This window comes from Cervus elaphus, chromosome 10 (genome assembly GCF_910594005.1).
Source record: "Cervus elaphus chromosome 10, mCerEla1.1, whole genome shotgun sequence".
NCBI lineage: Eukaryota > Metazoa > Chordata > Mammalia > Artiodactyla > Cervidae > Cervus > Cervus elaphus.
Window position 1 is genome coordinate 17,375,411 of NC_057824.1, and position 13,973 is coordinate 17,389,383.

The following is a 13,973-nucleotide window of genomic DNA, read 5'->3' on the forward strand; positions in this document are numbered from 1 at the left end:
GGAACGGGATCTGGGAGGGACTTCCTGTCGTCCCTAATCCCAGTCTCCACCCGGCTCTCTGCGCCCGGTGCAGGCTGCGGAGACTCCCTTCCCCGGGGGCGGGGGCCCCGCCGCCCGTAGCGCCCCCTCCGCCTCCAAGTCGGTGAGAGCGGGGCTGGGAGGGCGCCTGGATCCCGAGAGCCGCGCGGGTGGCCGGCTGGCAGGAGGGGCCGGGGTCAAAGGTGGAAGGCTACGGGCTGGCGGGGAGAGGAGGAGGCCTGGACCGGGTTCGGAGAGAGGAAGGACATCATTCGTGCGGGACCGTGAGCAGGATGGACGCCCGGCCCGGGCGGGTGGTTGCAGCCGCAGGGAGGGCTGCTGAGAGCGGGCGGCTCAATTTCGGGATCCCAGGTGGGACCGAGTCAGGTCGAGCGCAGGGGGTGTGTGTGTGTGTGTCCGGGGCCGGGAGACGCTGGGGCCTCGATTCCTCCGCCGAGCTGGCTACGGCGGGCGGGGCCCCATTCAGCACCTGTTTGGTAGCATCTCTGCAGATCTTTACGCTCCTGGTGACGGGAGATATAGATTCCAAATTCCCCCAGCTTTCCCTAACCCAGCTGCTCTGAGATTCGGAGTTGTTGCTTCAGCGATAAAGGGGATCACAGAAAACACCATTCAGTCAGAGCGAGGAACCAAAAACAGCTTAGAGAGGGAGGCCGTTGGAGGGCGTCCGGGGGGCTTTATGTCCGTTTGGGGCCAAGGATGGGTCTGGGGCCGAGGATGGGTCTGGTCCCGCGTGGGGATTTCAGGGCTTTCAGGGGGTGTCCAAGAGACGCTGGCTGATTTCCGTCTGCTCCTCCAGGCTCCTGGCCAGAAGCTGGAGGGGGCTTGGCCAACACGAGCACCAAACGACTCAACGGTGCTTTCTGGCTCTGAGATTTAAAAAATGTCTGCAGACGACGGAGGCATCCGAGCTACCCAGGACAAGGAGGGAGGCCGAGAGGTACCAACCAGGTGTTGGGAGGGGGAGGCATGCACTGGAAGGATTGGAGTGGGAGGGGATTTTCAGGGCAGGGCATTTGAAAGAGTTATCTCTGAGGGAGCAAGGCTGGTAGATGGGTTCTGGGGTGTTGAAGAGAAGGAATGATGGGAAATACCTTCCACCTGGGAATGGCCTTCTATGGGACTGATTTGCTTTGCCTGGTGAAATCATAGTCAGCAGACCAAAAGCTACATAAGATGGTAAGGGAGTTGCAGGGGGGGTCCTACAGGTGGGATTTGCTCCAGGCAAATGAGCACATGGCAAGCCTCACCCCTCTGCCTGGGTGCCCAGCTCCTCTCACTCTGGCCTGAGCACTTAGTCCTTCCTGTACCTGTGTGTGTGTGATAAACAACCTGAGGGAGGACCAAGGTCACCAGCCGTGGGGGAACCTGAGTCAGCTGCAGCCGAGTGTGTGACCTTGCACAGGGCCCCTGGCCTCTGGGAACCAGATGTGTCATCTGTAAAGTGCGGATCATGTGCCTGCCGTGCCCACCTGTCTTGCCAGGTGGTGGGGAGGCTGGGAGAAGTTAATAGGCAGGGGAGTCATCTGTGTGCAGCTCGTCAGCCTGTAGGAGCTCATTACTGCAGCTTGTAAACCAGCACCACCCACAGCAACTAGATCCTGGGTCACAGAAACATGGAACTCCTCAACTAGGATTCCAGTGGCTGCAAGTGCAAAGACAAATCAAGTGTTTTTTTTTTCTGTGTTCATATCATAGAAGCACAAAGAATTTTTTTCCGCTGCTCAGTATCCCTTCCATCATGCCTTTGTAACACGCAATGGGCCTCATAGGTCCATAGCATTCTCTGCTGATGTTGGATTCTGTCAGCTCCTACTAGAGAGTGATAATAATAATTACCAGCACTGGTCTTTGTTCATCCAGAACTTTCTGGAGAAGGTAGCTCTTGTGTGTTACCAGTGCGGAGGCAGAGCAGCTGGGTCTCAGAGGTCGCCTGGCCCAGGCATTTTGACTCCGGGCTTGAGGTGTTTCTTGTCCAGACCCTAACCTATACCCAGGTGGGCGGGGTGGTGGAGGAATAGACTTAAGTTCCCAGCAGGAGGCTGGCTGGTGCCCAGTGCTGTGGGTGAGATGAGGCCTCACAGGACCTCCCAGTGCAAGGCAAGTGACTTTCCCCAGTGCTCTGCTCTGCTTTGGGCTGAAAGGCTAGTGACCAGAGGTTATGGATTTCAGCCCCGACAGCCTGACTCCAAAGCCTGCCCCTCAGCCTCCCAGAGGGCTGGGCCCTGAGGCTGCTGTGAAGGGGGCAGAGAGGGCCCTGGAAGTCCCATGGTGGGAGGCAGTGCTGAAGGGGACGAGCCTGGGAGTTTTCTTTGCATCAGACCTAGGTGGATGCAGGGACTCAACACATTTAGAGGTACCCTTGGACTTTTTCCAAATCAGAAATTCCAGCTTCTCTGACCAATTGAGTAAGGCCTGAAATGGGCCAAGGCCACAGGCCTTCCTGTCACTTTCAAGAAGTGGTTGCCCTGGAGGTGACTTGTGGGTCAGCTCCACTTGAGTTCCAGTCTCGGTCAAGTCACTCCCAGCTCTGTGACCTTGGGCCATTGTCTGATCTCAGCGTCTGGGTGTGTTAGGTTCCTGTGTTTGCTGTAACAAGGGACCACAAAGTGGGTGGCTTAAAACAACCAGAATTTATTCTCTCACACATATGAAGGCCAGAACTCCAAAATCAAGGTGTCAGCAGGACCCCTCCCAAGGCTCTTGGGGAGGATCCTCCCTGCCTGTCAGCTTCTGCTGGCTACAGGTGTCCCTGGGCTTCTGACAGCATCGTTCCAGTCTCTACTAACAACTTCACGTGGCTTTGCCTCTGTTTCTATGCTCTCTTTTTTTCTTGTTTTGTTTTGACTTGTGGGGTCCTAGTTCCACGACCAGAGATGAAACCCTGGCCCTTGGCAGTGAAAGCTTGGAGTCCTAACCACTGGACCACTAGGAAATCCTTGTGTCTTCTCCTTATATACAGACACCAGTCACTGGATTTAGGGCCCAACTGATTCCAGGATGATTTCATTTCAAGATCCTTAACTCATTACATCTGTGCCGAGTTGCTTCAGTTGTGTCCGACTCTTTATGACTCTATGGACTGTAGACTCCATTACACCTGAAAGACCTTTAATCCAAATAAGGTTCCAAGTAGACATGAATTTTGAGGGAACACTATTCACCGGACCCAACCACGCTGTTTCTTCATATATTCAGTTCAGTTCAGTTCAGTCGCTCAGTTGTGTCCGACTCTTTGCAACCCCATGAATTGCAGCACGCCAGGCCTCCCTGTCCATCACCAACTTCTGGAGTCCACCCAAACCCATGTCCATTGAGTCGGTGATGCCATCCAACCATCTCATCCTCTGTCGTCCCCTTCTCCTCCTGCCCTCAATCCCTCCCAGCATCAGGGTCTTTTCCAGTGAGTCAGCTCTTCGCATCAGGTGGCCAAAGTATTGGAGTCTCAGCTTCAAAATCAGTCCTACCAATGAACACCCAGGACTGATCTCCTGTAGGATGGACTGGTTTGATCTTGCAGTCCAAGGGACTCTCAAGAGTCTTCTCCAGCACCACAGTTCAAAAGCATCAATTCTTTGGCGCTCAGCTTTCTTCACAGTCCAACTCTCACATCCATACATGACCACTGGAAAAACCATAGCCTTGACTAGACAGACCTTTGTTGGCAAAGTAATATCTCTGCTTTTTACTATGCTGTCTAGGTTGGTCATAACTTTCCTTCCAAGGAGTAAGCGTCTTAATTTCATGGCTGCAATCACCATCTGCAGTGATTTTGGAGCCCAGAAAAATAAAGTCAGCTACTGTTTCCACTGTTTCCCCACCTACTTGCCATGAAGTGATGGGACCGGATGCCATGATCTTTGGTTTCTGAATGTTGAGCTTTAAGCCAACTTTTTCACTCTCCTCTTTGACTTTCATCAAGAGGCTCTTTAGTTCTTCACTTTCTGCCATAAGGGTGGTGTCATCTGCATATCTGAGGTTATTGATATTTCTCCCGGCAATCTTGATTGCACCTTGTGCTTCCTCCAGTCCAGTGTTTCTCATGATGTACTCTGCATATAAGTTAAATAAGCAGGGTGACAATATACAGACTTGACGTACTCCTTTTCCTATTTGGAACCAGTCTGTTGTTCCATGTCCAGTTCTAACTGTTGCTTCCTGACCTGCGTACAGACTTCTCAGGAGGCAGGTCAGGTGGTCTGGTATTCCCATCTCTTTCAGAATTTTCCACAGTTTATTGTGATCCACACAGTCAAAGGCTTTGGCATAGTTAATAAAGCAGAAATAGATGTTTTTCTGGAACGCTCTTGCTTTTTCTTAGAGAATAACAATCCACACTGCTCTGGGAGGTGTGAGGCTCACGTTGGGAAGAGGCATCTGCCCCGTGGGCACCTGCAGGGCCGTGCCCAGCCTCCCTTCCTTCCCCCATGGTCCTGCCCGCTGGTGGGTGTGAATCAGGGTGTGCAGGTCTCAGGGACGGAGAGGGGAGCAGGGCAGCCTTGCACTTGGGCGTACGCTCCGCCACCGCGGGGTCTGCCTCTGTGTCTCCCATCCTCCGTCCCAGTGCTGATGCTGCTGTCATTCCTAGACTCCAGGTCATGGGCATTCTTGTCAAGAAATGCTCTCTGAGTCAGAGGGGACAGTGCCTCTGGGAGAGGCCCGGGAGTCACCCCACATCAAGATGGAGCCAGAGGAGCTGCACCCTGAAGGGATGTCGCAGGAGGCCAGAGCTCAAGGAGTGCGGGGCTGGATGCCCCTAAGCCAGGGCGCTAAGGAGAAAGTGTGTTTCCTGCCTGGAGGAGGTGAGACAGAGAATGGGAAGAGGGGCCCCTTCCCTGCTCCTAGCCCAGGTAGGGAGACCCAGGGGTCTGCCCCGCAGAGGCTGCCCCACTCACCCTGAGCCCACTGACCCTCCTCTCGGGTCAGGTTGGGGGTGGAGTTGGAGACAGCGGCGGGGGGGGGGGGGGGCCCTGGTGGACCTGGCATTCGCTCACTCCCGGGAGCAGGAGGGCCAAGCAGGGCCAGGTGGCCGCCTGAGGACCTCTCTCCCCTCTCAGCCCCCCAGATTCCTCTGCTCTCCCGCGAGGGGAGGACCAGAGACCGGCAGATGGCTGCGGCGCTCCTCACCGCCTGGTCCCAGGTAAGTGTCCACGTCCAGGGCTGGAGGAAGAGCCAAAGGACGTGGAGGGACAGCGTCCGTGACGGAGCTGTGCTTCGGATCCGAGCGCTGAACCTGAGGGTGGGGGCCAGAGATCCTGAGCTTTGGAAGTGGTGCTGGAAGGGAGTCTTGCTTTTGTCCTCTGCTGGCCACAGTCGCATGGTTCTTGCCCCCAAAAGTCTTCCTTAGGCAGCTGTCCTGTTTCACCAGCAGACCCAGGGCGGGCCTCACCCCAGTCAGCAGGATGGGGGTTCAGGTCCATCCTTGTCCTGGCACCACTGAGCGCCTCCACCACATCCCAGTGAGTCCCGGAGAGGAGGCATGTCCTGGAGAGGGGGCCTTCTGTGTTGTTTCAGATGCCGGTGACCTTTGATGACGTGGCTCTGTACCTCTCCCGGGAGGAATGGGGGCGGCTGGACCACACCCAGCAGAGCTACAGGGAGGTCCTGCAGAAGAGGAGCGGGCTGTCCTTGGGTAAGGGCTGGGGAATCAGAGCTGGGCCCGTCTACCACCACCTCCTCCCCCTTTTCCAGGTCTTGAATCCCCTCTTGCAGTTCATCCGGACCTTGCTGTCCTATAGAACCTTTCTAGTGGTGGATGTGTTCTTTCTGTGCCGATGTGGTAGCCACAAGCCAGATGTAGCTAGTGAGTCCTTGAAATGCAGCTGGAGCCACTGAGCTCTTTTATTTTAATCAGCTCAGATTTGAGTTGAAGTAGCCATGCATGGCCAGCGGCTGCCATGCTGGACAATGCCTACCTAGAGACTGCTTCTCTCTAGTTCTTCCCTAGCTCCTTCCAGTAGCTCCCCTTTCTCTCCTCTCCAAGCCCAGCTTCAGAGGTGTCTGAGCAGAAGCTTGGTTCTGGGCTGGGCTGCAGGCCCAGGGAATGGGGAACTGTGCCAACTGGTCCCTCCAGGCCTTTGACTCTGAGCTGTCACATCCCCCTCCCAGGCAGCATCTTCTTCTCAGAGGGGCCTTGGTTCCCTCGGTTTTTCTCATGGTGAGTAATTAAGTCCCAGGGCTTTGACTGCTCAGTTTCAGACTGTAGTTTTCATGACAGAATTTTATGAGGGTTTATGGGAAAATCAGAGCGTTCATTCATTCATTTGGTCAGTCAGTCTGTCTGCCAGTGCATGCGTGTCTGTTACACACCTGCTGGTCCTGGTGGAGCCACAGACTGGGTGATTCCACCCTCTGACTTTTGTGGTGGGCCTCAGGATCACAGCAGTGGCTCAGCTTACGCCTGTAATTATCTCAGGTTTGCTCGCCACCCAATGTTGGGACTCTCCAGGGCCTCGGCCAGCAGGTCCAGGCAAGTCCTGGGAGATCAGAGGGAACCAACCTCCACTTGCAGCCCCATGGTGGGCCTCATGAATGCCCTAAACCACCCATTGGTCCACATATTCCTTCCCTCCCATGGGGCTTGGATCAGGTCATGAAGCCCAGGGCCCCCTCTGCTGTCTTCCTGACTTGACCAGAATTCCTAGGCCCTCAAACCTGGAGGACTTGACAAATAGGCCGTTGGTCCCTGATTTCTGGGTGGTCGGTGTCCCTGTCTGTCTCACCCCAGCCCTCCCACCAGCCTCTCTCTGCCCACTGCCCCTCCCCCAGGAGCCCTGTTTGTGGTCCTGGGAAGGTGCAGGAGAGGAAGACTGCATCTGGATTCTCACTGAGGGGGCCACTGCTGGGGGCTGTGTGACACACGGGTGGCCAGCCCTGAGAAGAGTGGATGATGCCTGGGAAACTGCGTCCTGAGAGGGTGTGGCCATCTGGTTTTGCCCTGTGTTTGCAGAGCTGCATCCCCTCTTTCAGTCCATCATCTCTCTGGGGGGTGGGTGCTGGTATCTCCCACTGTGCAGCCCAAAGGGCCCTGACTGAGCGCAGCATCTCTTTCCAAGCAGGGTTTCCCTTCAGCAGACCTTTCTGGGCCTCTCAAGTGCAGGGCAAGGGCGAGGCCCCGGGCTCCAGCAGGCAGTTGGGACATGAGGAGGAGGAGAAAAGAGGTGCGTGCAGAGGGGACAGGTGGGCGGGGCAGTGGGGTCTTGGCTGTCACTCTCCGATGCCCCAGGTCAGCGCGGGCTGTTTCCTGTGGGGTGCAGACACACAGCCCCTCTTGGGGTGGGGCCACCTGCCTCCCCTCCAGTGTGGAGGTGGCTCTTGCTTCCAGGGTGCCCCGCAGGTGCTTGCCCTCATCTCCATCTCCAGGACTCCCCTGGGGCCCTCATGAAAGCCTCTCTCTTGCTGGAAACCCTGTTTATCCAGGAGCAGTGGAGGCAGACAAGGAGGAGCTGGCTGCGTCCCTGGGAGCCCTTGGCGATGTCAAGTCCTTCAAAAGCAGAGTGGGAAGAGCCCAGGTAGAGGCTCCGCGGTGCGAGCAGCGAGCAGCCAGCGGCCAGAACTCAGGGCCAGCCAAGGATGATGTGCAGCCCCGTCCCGTGGAGGAGGCACAGCCAGAATCAGCCCCGCCTGACACCGACCTCCCGAAAACCCAGGAAGGCCACTTCCCAGAGCAACCCAGAGAGGGGGGCACGGCCGCCCCCGAGAGCGGCGAGGAGGGCCTGGCGCTGGACAGCGAGGCTGGCAAGAAGACCTACAAGTGTGAGCAGTGCGGCAAGGCCTTCAGCTGGCACTCACACCTGGTGACGCATCGACGCACGCACACGGGCGAGAAGCCCTACGCCTGCACGGACTGCGGCAAGCGCTTCGGCCGCAGCTCACATCTCATCCAGCACCAGATCATCCACACGGGCGAGAAGCCCTACACTTGCCCGTCCTGCTGGAAGAGCTTCAGCCACCACTCGACGCTGATCCAGCACCAGCGCATCCACACGGGCGAGAAGCCCTACGTGTGCGACCGCTGCGCCAAGCGCTTCACCCGCCGCTCGGACCTGGTCACCCACCAGGGCACCCACACGGGCGCCAAGCCGCACAAGTGTCCCATCTGCGGCAAGTGCTTCACGCAGAGCTCGGCCCTGGTCACCCACCAGCGCACGCACACCGGGGTCAAGCCCTACCCGTGCCCCGAGTGCGGTAAGTGCTTCAGCCAGCGATCCAACCTCATTGCGCACAACCGCACGCACACCGGCGAGAAGCCCTACCACTGCCTCGACTGCGGCAAGAGCTTCAGCCACAGCTCGCACCTCACCGCCCACCAGCGCACCCACCGCGGCGTCCGGCCCTACTCCTGCCCACTGTGCGGCAAGAGCTTCAGCCGGCGTTCCAACCTGCACCGGCACGAGAAGATCCACACGGCGGGGCCCAAGGCCCTGGCCATGCTGATGCTGGGCGCGGCCGGGACTCTGGCGGCACCCCCGCCTGCCCCTACCTAGGAGGCTGGGAGGGAGGGCCGGGGCATCTGCTGTGGGGGTGTGACCTGGGAGACCCAGGAAGGGAGGCGGGGAGGTGCTGGCATGGGGGTGGCAACACGGGAGGAGCTCGGATGAGGACCAGGCATGCTCGCCGCAAATTAAAGGCCTTGGAATTCAAGCGACAGCCTATAGCTTCCTTTCATGGGGCCCTGGAAGCTGATCCTGGACTCGTGGGGGAAAGTGGAGACTCCCAGGGCAACTATGCATTCTTACTCAGTCCTCTGAGAATGCACCTTCCTCCCCAGCCTTCACCTGGCTTGGGAACCATTCCAGAATCTAGAGTTTTTCAACCTGAAGCCAGCCGGCCACTTCCACTGCTGTTGTCATTAGGTATTCCAACTGAGCCCTGGACCCTCCCATGGCTCTTTTCCTAGGGAGTTGGGAGCAGGGCAGAGTCAGCATGGGAATTCATGCTCAGTGTCTTCTGCCTACCTTGTCTCCTGTCTCAGGCACTGGGGCCTGCATTTTGTGGCTGCACATTTTCACCTGCATGCTGGGGTCCCAGCTTCAATCCAGTGAGGATTTCTCACTTACCAGGGACCCCCTACCTCTCCTGGTCCTTTCTGAGGCTGATGCCATCTCCCTCTCCTACTTCTCACCTCCTTGGCCTCTGCACAGTTCAGTCCAGTCTCTCAATTGTGTCTGACTCTTTACGACCCCATGGACTGCAGCACGCCCGGCTTCCCTGTCTATCACCAACTCTTGGAGTTTACTCAAACTCTGTCCATCAAGTCCGTGATGCCATCCAACCATCTCATCCTCTGTCATCCCCTTCTCCCACCTTCAATCTTTCCCAGCATCAGGGTCTTTTCAGATGAGTTGGTTCTTCACATCAGGTGGCCAAAATATTAGTTTTAGCGTCAGCATCAGTCCTTCCAATGAATACAGGACTGATTTCCTTTAGGATTGACCGGTTTAATCTCCTTGCAGTCCAAGGGACTCTCAAAAGTCTTCTCCAACACCACAGTTCAAAAGCATCAATTCTTTGGCACTCAGCTTTCATTATAGTACATGTCCTTTGTAATTTGTCCTGCCTGAGTCTGCCTGACTGTTTTACCCTTCAGTTCAGTTCAGTTGCTCAGTTGTGTCCGACTCTTTGCCCTTGGCCTTGATAAAATGACAGAGTGCCTGATGAACTATGGACGGAGATTCGTGACATTGTACAGGAGACAGGGATCAAGACCATCCCCAAGAAAAATGCAAAAAAGCAAAATGGCAGTCTGAGGAGGCTTTACAAATAGCTGTGAAAAAAAGGGAAGTGAAAGGCAAAGAAAAAAGGAAAGATATACCCATTTGAATGCAGAGTTCCAAAGAATAGCAAGGAGAGATAAGAAAGCCTTCTTCAGTGACCAGTGCAAAGAAATAGAGGAAAACAATAGAATGGGAAAGACTAGAGATCTCTTCAAGAAAATTAGAGATACCAAGGGAACATTTCATGCAAAGATGGGCACAATAAAGGACAGAAACTGTATGGACCTAACAGAGCAGAAGATATTAAGAAGAGGTGGCCAGAATACACAGAAGAACTGTACAAAAAAGATCTTCATACCCAGATAATCACAATGGTGTGATCACTCACCTAGAGCCAGTCATCCTGGAATGTGAAGTCAAGTGGGCCTTAGGAAGCATCACTACAAACAAAGCTAGTGGAGGTGATGGAATTCCAGTTGAGCTATTTCAAATCCTGGAAGATGATGCTGTGAAGGTGCTGCACTCAATATGCCAGCAAATATGGAAAACTCAGCAGTGGCCACAGGACTGGAAAAGGTCAGTTTTCATTCCAATCCCTAAGAAAGGCAATCCGAAAGAATGCTCAAACTACTGCACAATTGCACTCATCTCACGCTAGTAAAGTAATGCTCAAAATTCTCCAAGCCAGGCTTCAGCAACATGTGAACCGTGAACTTCTGGATGTTCAAACTGGTTTTAGAAAAGGCAGAGGAACCAGAGATCAAATTGCCAACATCTGCTGGATCATTGAAAAAGCAAGAGAGTTCCAGAAAAACATCTATTTCTGCTTTATTGACTATGCCAAAGCCTTTAACTGTGTGGATCACAATAAACTGTGGAAAATTCTGAAAGAGATGGGAATAGCAGACCACCTGACCTGCCTCTTGAGAAACCTATATGCAGGTCAGGAAGTGACAGTTAGAACTGGACATGGAACAACAGACTGGTTCCAAATAGGAAAAGGAGTACATCAAGTCCGTATGTTGTCACCTGCTTATTTAACTTATTTAACTTATATGCATCATGAGAAACGCTGGGCTGGATGAAGCACAGGCTGGAATCAAGATTGCCGGGAGAAATATCAATAACCTCAGATATGCAGATGACACCACCCTTATGGCAGAAAGTGAAACTCAACTAAAGAGCCTCTTGATGAAAGTCAAAGAGGAGAGTGAAAAAGTTGGCTTAAAGCTCAACATTCAGAAACCAAAGATCATGGCATCCGGTCCCATCACTTCATGGCAAGTAGATGGGGAAACAGTGGAAACAGTAGCTGACTTTATTTTTCTGGGCTCCAAAATCACTGCAGATGGTGATTGCAGCCATGAAATTAAGACACTTACTCCTTGGAAGGAAAGTTATGACCAACCTAGACAGCATAGTAAAAAGCAGAGACATTACTTTGCCAACAAAGGTCCGTCTGGTCAAGGCTGTGGTTTTTCCAGTGGTCATGTATGGATGTGAGAGTTGAACTGTGAAGAAAGCTGAGCGCCAAAGAATTGATGCTTTTGAACTGTGGTGTTGAAGACTCTTGAGAGTCCCTTGGACTGCAAGGAAATCCAACCAGTCCATCTTAAAGGAGATCAGTCCTGGGTATTCATTGGTAGGACTGATTTTGAAGCTGAGACTCCAATACTTTGGCCACCTGATGCGAAGAGCTGACTGACTTATTGGAAAAAACCCTGATGCTGGGAAAGATTGAGGGCAGGAGGAGAAGGGGACGACAGAGGATGAGATGGTTGGATGGCATCACCGACTCAATGGACATGGGTTTGGGTGGACTCCAGGAGTTGGTGATGGACAGGGAGGCCTGGCGTGCTGCAGTTCATGGGGTCGCAAAGTGTCAGACACAACTGAGCGACTGAACTGAGCTTGATGAAATTATATGAAAACTTCAATCCCTAACCACTGGACCGCCAGGGAATTCCCTGGCCCAAGTCCTTGCTAAAGGCATAATGCCTTCCCCGGGCCGGGCCGAGGACTTCGGCTGATTCAGCACTGCGATAGCCTGAGAATCTCCTCCGAAACTCGTGTGACCTCGCGGAGTCCGCGGTCTGGAGGTCGCCTCATATCCAGGAGGACCGGTTCCGTAAGGTCCCGCCCTTCCCACGTTGGCCTTTGCCAATCAGGTGTTGAGGCGGGGCTAAGGGGTGGGCTCCAGCAAAAGTGACCAATCACGACCGAGGTTTGTTCTCTAGGCACTCCCTCCCCTTCACGCCCCCAAGCCGCACGGTTGCCTGGCAACTGGTCGACGCTTTGGGCTTTGGAACTTTGCCTTTTCCGCTCCGCACAGGCTCCAGGCTACCACCGAGACCCGAAACCTCCTTCCGTCCTAGAGAGGGGGCGGATAGAAGGCGAGGCCCGGGCCACAGCCGCTTCCAGCTTAGCTTCTCGCGCAGAGCTGAGACTTGCTGCTGCCCAGAGACCACATGAGGCCCTGGTAACAGCTGGCCTGTGCACGGTACCCGGCGAGTCGTGGCCCCGGCACAGAAGCTCACTTAGAGCCCAGACGCCTCCAGCCGGCATTCTAACACCTTCTGAGCCTTAGAGCAGGGCCTAACTGGGCTGCCTGAAGAGTCGGGCGTGGAAACGGTCTGAAGGAGACCTTGATTATTTTGCTGGGAGCCGGGAAAAGTGAGGCAGTCCATGCTGGAGGGGGGACGTGGTGATGAGTGGCGCGCAGGGGTGGATGGTAAAGGGCGAGGAAACGTTAAATAGGGGCTTTGCTGCATTCACTCCTTCATTTTTCAAATACGAAATGAAAACGTGCCTTCCAGGTCCTATGCTAAATATCGAAGAATAAGCGATGAAAAAGCCAGACAAGATCCGTGCCCTCAAGGGGTTCCACTCTAGTAAGGGGGACTAGCAAGCAGTGTAAACGTATAAATGACATATGCATTACTTGCAAGTAGTGACAGATGCCAGAAAGAAAGGAACCGGGTGAAGTAAGGGAGGATGTTAGGTACTGGTTGTCGGAGACGGCCTCTCCCAGGAGGGAACGTTCAGGCTTTGGGGTTAGAACCTTCCAAGCTAGGGGAACAGAATGAATAAAAGCCCTGCCCTGAGGAAAAGATTGATGTTCCAGGAGTTGAAATGACACCAGTGGTGGAAGGGAGGGGTGGGGGTTGGTTAGAAAGGTGAGACTTGCGTGAAGCTGTGGCCTGAGATTTCTCCCTGGTGTCTTGTGTGAAGGGTGGAGGACCGGCAGTTATGAAGATGGTCCGAACGTCCGCATTCTTATGCTTCTCGGCCATCCTGAGATGTGTGATCAGGCGGCAGGTTTCCTGCCTGGGTTGCAGAGGCAGGATTCTGTGGCTTGTGCCTGTCACCGCCTGGAGCTAATGCCAGTTTTTCTGTTCTCAACTAACAAAGCTCCAGGTGAGCCATAATGATTAAGCTCCAACAGGCCACTGACCAGAACAAGCTGGGCTCAAATCTTCCAGGGAAAGTGGAAAAGTTGCCTGGGAGGTCCTTAACTCCTGCTGTCTCTCAGGCATGAGTCCTCTTTCCTGTGGCATGACCGTTTGACAGGCTCTTAGTGATGCATAATTCCCTGAGAATAACCATTCTTTATTGAATGTTTCCTTGTGTTATAAGTTAGTATTGGACTAAGTGGTCTATGTGTATTCTCTCATTTATTTAATCTTTATAACAACCCTATGAGGTAATGAATCAGGATTCAGTTCAACTGCAAATAATAGAGACCCAAAATAAAGATGATCTTAAAAAAGACCGAAGTGAATTTCTTTTTCTTTTTTTTTCGAAGTGAATTCCTTAAGACAACACCTGGAGGTGGGCTGGAGATAGCTTATGGCAGGACTGGCATGGCAACCCTAATCCACAAAGTCAGTAGAGACCTAGACTCCTCCAAGCCTGCTGCCCCACCACCATTAAAGTCTCACCTCACCGACCCCAAACAAGCAGTGGGACTTAACCATATGTGCCAATTTTAAAAATTTTAACCAAATGGGAATATTATGTACAACTTCATGTTAATAAATCTGAAATTGTTGATGAAAGAGATGACTTTCTAGAAAAATCATAATAACAAGATTTTGTCAAGATCACATAGAAATTCTGAATATCCAGTATCCCATAGAGAAATTATAAAAGTAAAAAATATGTATTTTTACCATTTTTTTTTTAAGACTGAAAGAAAATCTGATTTTAGCTTGGGTT

General features: G+C 53.6%; 1 protein-coding gene across 3 annotated transcripts; it reads left to right on the forward strand.

Moving 5' to 3' along the window:
* Nucleotides 1-16: 16 nt before the first annotated feature.
* On the forward strand, nt 17-8,682 carry ZNF205 (zinc finger protein 205). Of its 3 annotated transcripts, none has more exons than XM_043914114.1 (7): nt 17-142; nt 839-979; nt 4,628-4,841; nt 5,088-5,179; nt 5,554-5,671; nt 7,095-7,199; nt 7,459-8,682. In XM_043914114.1, the coding sequence occupies exons 2-7, from the start codon at nt 923-925 to the stop codon at nt 8,523-8,525; spliced, it is 1,653 nt and encodes a 550-aa protein (XP_043770049.1). In that variant the 5' UTR covers nt 17-142; nt 839-922; the 3' UTR covers nt 8,526-8,682. The 3 variants fall into 3 exon arrangements, with proteins under 3 accessions (XP_043770049.1, XP_043770048.1, XP_043770050.1); XM_043914113.1 differs by lacking the exon at nt 17-142 and adding an exon at nt 149-390; XM_043914115.1 differs by lacking the exon at nt 17-142 and adding an exon at nt 149-390 and having other exon boundaries at nt 7,098-7,199.
* Nucleotides 8,683-13,973: the final 5,291 nt, after the last annotated feature.

Coding starts and splice junctions, on each gene's coding strand:
- ZNF205 (XM_043914114.1), top strand. CDS start 923: ATGTCTGCAGACGACGGAGGCATCCGAGCTACCCAGGACAAGGAGGGA. Junction 980..4,627: donor ACAAGGAGGGAGGCCGAGAG/GTACCAACCAGG, acceptor TGTCATTCCTAG/ACTCCAGGTCATGGGCATTC. Junction 5,180..5,553: donor TCCTCACCGCCTGGTCCCAG/GTAAGTGTCCAC, acceptor GTGTTGTTTCAG/ATGCCGGTGACCTTTGATGA.